The sequence below is a fragment of the Anarrhichthys ocellatus genome, unplaced genomic scaffold, assembly GCF_004355925.1.
Source record: "Anarrhichthys ocellatus isolate YVR2014 unplaced genomic scaffold, GSC_Weel_1.0 scaffold1, whole genome shotgun sequence".
Lineage (NCBI taxonomy): Eukaryota > Metazoa > Chordata > Actinopteri > Perciformes > Anarhichadidae > Anarrhichthys > Anarrhichthys ocellatus.
The window spans coordinates 1,609,367-1,613,249 of record NW_022280031.1 but is presented as its reverse complement, the minus strand read 5'-3'; the positions used below and the strand labels follow the sequence as shown (position 1 = coordinate 1,613,249).

The window sequence follows — 3,883 nt, the reverse complement described above, 5'->3', positions numbered from 1 at the left end:
ACGCTCTTCGGGATTATCATGAATGATGATTATTAATCGACTATTGTTAAGCTTCCAATTTCTTAGCAATGCTCTGTAAAGAAAGCAATTACTTGCTTTCTTTACAATTGTATATTTAAAGTTTTAAAGTACATTTATAACTTTAAAAAACAGACTTTCAAGTTGCCACTTCATGAACACAATGTAGTCAGCTGTGAAATACTGTCTCTTCATTGACAGTTTAATTAAGTCCACAAAATGGTACAATTTGGACTTTTTTCGGCTCTTTTAGAATTTATCAAAAGACAAAAAGAGAGAGAAGATGACAAAATAAGATTTCCAGCCAAAACAATATTGACTGGATTCGCCAAAATCATTTTTATAATTGCATAATTCACCCTTGTTCTCTCCATTTTAATAGTCAAAAAATAATCAGTTTTCATGTCGTTTCAGTTTAGTTCCAATCACATTGATATCATCTGGATATGATTTAATTACTTTAAGGGATAATCCAATGAAAAGATCAAAATCAACAATAAATCAATCCTACTGACAAATATTGTGAATGCAGCAAAGGCTTGTGTCCCATAGATTGATAAAACACATCAGTGAGCCACACAAGATGATGTTCTTTCATTACAGTAAACCAGGGCACTGTAGTTTATATCCCATATACACTGACATGCTGCTGTCACTTGAACTCTAAATGTGTATTCATCCACAGCCTAAAATAGTCAGAAATAACTGCACTATATACTCCTGTTTGAGTAATTTTTGCTAGAAACTGCAATGCCCAGTATTTGAGAGAATTACAAACCTTTTTATTTATTTATTTAAAAAAAAAAATGTTTTTTTTGTAATGCCTTTTTTAAAATTTGTGTCATCAGTAGAAACATATAGGTTTGGGTCTAAGAGCCACAGAGAGGGTGAGGAGGTCAGAACATTTTGAAAGACAGGCTAACACACTTCTGTGAGGTTTTCATGTGATTTATTAACAATAACAAAAAGAATAAAGCTGGCCTTATTCTTTAATAAAAATATAAAACCTTCACTTGTAAGTAATTGTGAGGTCAGCTGGAGGGTTTTTACTATTAAATTGAAAACCACTGCTTTGTCTCACCTCAGTATGGAAACCTATAAGTCATGAAGTCAGTGTCAGGTCAGCCTCACTCACTCACTGAAGTCCATCTCCAGTCTGAAATTTAAACATCAAGCAACTAAAAAGCACAGTTTGGTTTGAGTCTTTGACACCATGACTAGATACAAATTTGAACAAAAAAAACCTCACATTTCAGCGATATGATGTTAGCAGCATCGTAGGTACCGGACTTTTCATATGCTGCTGTAAATCGTTTTTTTTCCTTCAAAATTCTAAAGACAAACAACACGTAACACAAACGAGTCCAATCAAATTCAAGTAAACACAGTCAACACTTTTCTTAATCTTCCTTCAAACACATTTGAAGTCAACAAAATATCCGTTTCACTATTTCACCGTGAATTCACTTTAAATTAAGTGTGAATTGGTGGTACGTCGTACAGTATGTGCTGATGTACGGATATGCTAATTGTGCAATGTCTTCCAATTTTTTTCCACAATACTTGCTGTAAAAACTTCTGTAGTGCTGTTAGAAACTATTAGAAATGCAGCGACTCTGTCCGTATCAACAGTACATACACAACATGACAAGTGTGTGGTTCTCGGTTCACATATCTACAATCTTCTACCTCAGTAACGGCTCCATGTCGTCTGTCTTCTCTGGAATACAGTGCTCCTCCTGATGACCCTGTGAGACGGGACATGGTGCGTCCATGAAGGTAGTGTAACCTGTTTCGCCTGCTCCTCCTCCTTATCTTACATCCGTCAGCCAGTGAGTCACAGAGCAGAGACTTTGATGATGTTGGTGCCAGCTGAGCTTGTTGTGGTCTGGATGCTTGGAGGTGCAGGGTGACCCGAGGCTAGGGGCGGCCTCCTCTGCGGGGCCCTGCGTAGGCTATCGCCGGCCGGTGTCAAAGCGGGGGGGCACGGGAGGCTGATGATCGCCGTGGTGATCCGGCTGCCTTTGCTGTTGAGCCTGCCGCTTTCATCGGTTTTGCGGTTGAGGTTTGAACGACTAGAGAAAGAGATAATAGACAGAATAAATACAATTTCATAATGTTCATCGAAGCACACGATGTGCAGAATACACAGAGTGAGGTTTGAGATAACGCTGTCTACAAGATGAAGCACATAACATAACAGGCAGATTACTCCGTGAACACATCATATTTGAGCCATTAACAAATAATAATGACAAAAGATATGCCACACATTTCCTCTATTACTTTATAATATATTGCCGTGACATCCACTGGTACCTCTACAGTATATGATATATTAAAGTAAATCACTTTGCATGCAATTTTCATCTATTATTGTTTGTTGTAGTTTTAATTCTATGTAAGTACATAGTTGTAATGTATGGAAGTTCAGGCATTATATCTTTCAATAATAACTCTAATTCAATTTGAAAATGTAAAGGGTATTAGACACTTGTTTTTACCTTTTTAAAATGGTAATTTCATCCATATTACTGCAAACTTTTTTTCTTACTCCACCTCTCTACTTGTATTTAGCTTTACACCTGAACCGACCCTTCAAGTGGAAATATTGTGGGCAGCTTAATTGTAAACTATTTTACCCTCATAAAGTTGGCAGAATTCAGCTAACAGCCTGTATGCAAAGCCTCAGTCTCTCCTCCGATGCTGCTATCCTCTACTTTTACCTGGCGGTGTGTGATGGTGGATCACCAAACTGTATGTGGATGGCACTGAGCTCCTGCAGGGGGCCCTGGTATGTTGGGATGGGATGGCTGGAGGGCAGAGGAGTGTTTCTCTTTACCCTGCGGCAACAGCAGGTACCCGCAGAGCTGTCGTGGCTGGATATAGAGGGGCTACGTGACGGGTAGGTCTGTAGGGCTGTCTCTAAACAGTTCTGCTCGTACATCTGCTCATCCACAAACGCATGAGCCTGGAGAGAAGGAACAGAATGGTGGTTTAAATACACATGGAGATAATGGTGCAGATAGAGAGGAAAACTGAATGCGAAGTCAATAAAAAACAGACTCTTGGGACCCGAGTGATGTATGAAACATGTTTGACTAAAAAATACACAGAAGAAAGATGATTAATACTGATTATAATAATAAACTAATGGTAAATCCACAAACTCATTTAGTATATTTGCAGAATGGAGAGCGGATCCAGTGCCCCTGTTCTATACAAATTTGTGTTTTTTGACACCAAAACCTTTTGCAAAACAGCAGCTCTCAAACTTCTACTCTTTAAAGGGTACAATGAGTCACAGAACATCCAAATCCGGTCCGAAAGGTCCAAATCACTGCGTGCAGACAGGATTAACCTCTACTTACACAACATGTCAAGTGAGAAGTTGAATGTAAACATTGTGAAGCATTTTTGCCAAGAATTTGTCTCTTACTTCTAACTGATGTTGAGGCACAGATTTAACGAGCTGGAAATCATCGCTGTCATGGCAGTAGACATCTTTGACAGCAATATTTTACAGTACAGTAAAACCTCTAACCCTGAAGTAATGTACATGTTGTGCACAACTTTTGTGTCTTTTTCACTGGTGTAAAAATATTATTATCATGAGTCAATACTTAAATGACAAATAAACACATCATTTCAACTCCATGAATGTAGGTGGCAGATTTTTGGAGTCAAAGATAGAGAAGTGTTCCAGTGTACCTACAGTGGTTTTCTCCAGACAGTTCAGTAGGTGGTGGTGTTGGCTCTCTAACAGAGAGGTGGACTTAGTCAGCTTCTGCTCATCCTCTTCTGTATCCTTAGTAAGTCACACACACACACACACACACACACACACACACACACACACACACAC

The 3,883-nt window shown here is 38.7% G+C and overlaps 1 protein-coding gene across 4 annotated transcripts in view; it reads right to left on the bottom strand.

Annotated features, from left to right (window-relative positions):
• Window positions 1–817: 817 nt before the first annotated feature.
• LOC116389018 (potassium voltage-gated channel subfamily D member 3-like) overlaps window positions 818–3,883 on the bottom strand; it is a 72,275-nt gene continuing 69,209 nt past the window's right edge. For all 4 annotated transcript variants that reach the window (XM_031857444.1, XM_031857604.1, XM_031857526.1 and 1 more), the window contains 3 exons: window positions 3,734–3,826; window positions 2,745–2,989; window positions 818–2,093 (listed from right to left, as the gene is read on the bottom strand). In XM_031857444.1, coding sequence (XP_031713304.1) covers window positions 1,856–2,093; window positions 2,745–2,989; window positions 3,734–3,826 — 576 coding nt within the window. In that variant the 3' untranslated portion in view covers window positions 818–1,855. The remainder of the gene's footprint in view (window positions 2,094–2,744; window positions 2,990–3,733; window positions 3,827–3,883) is intronic.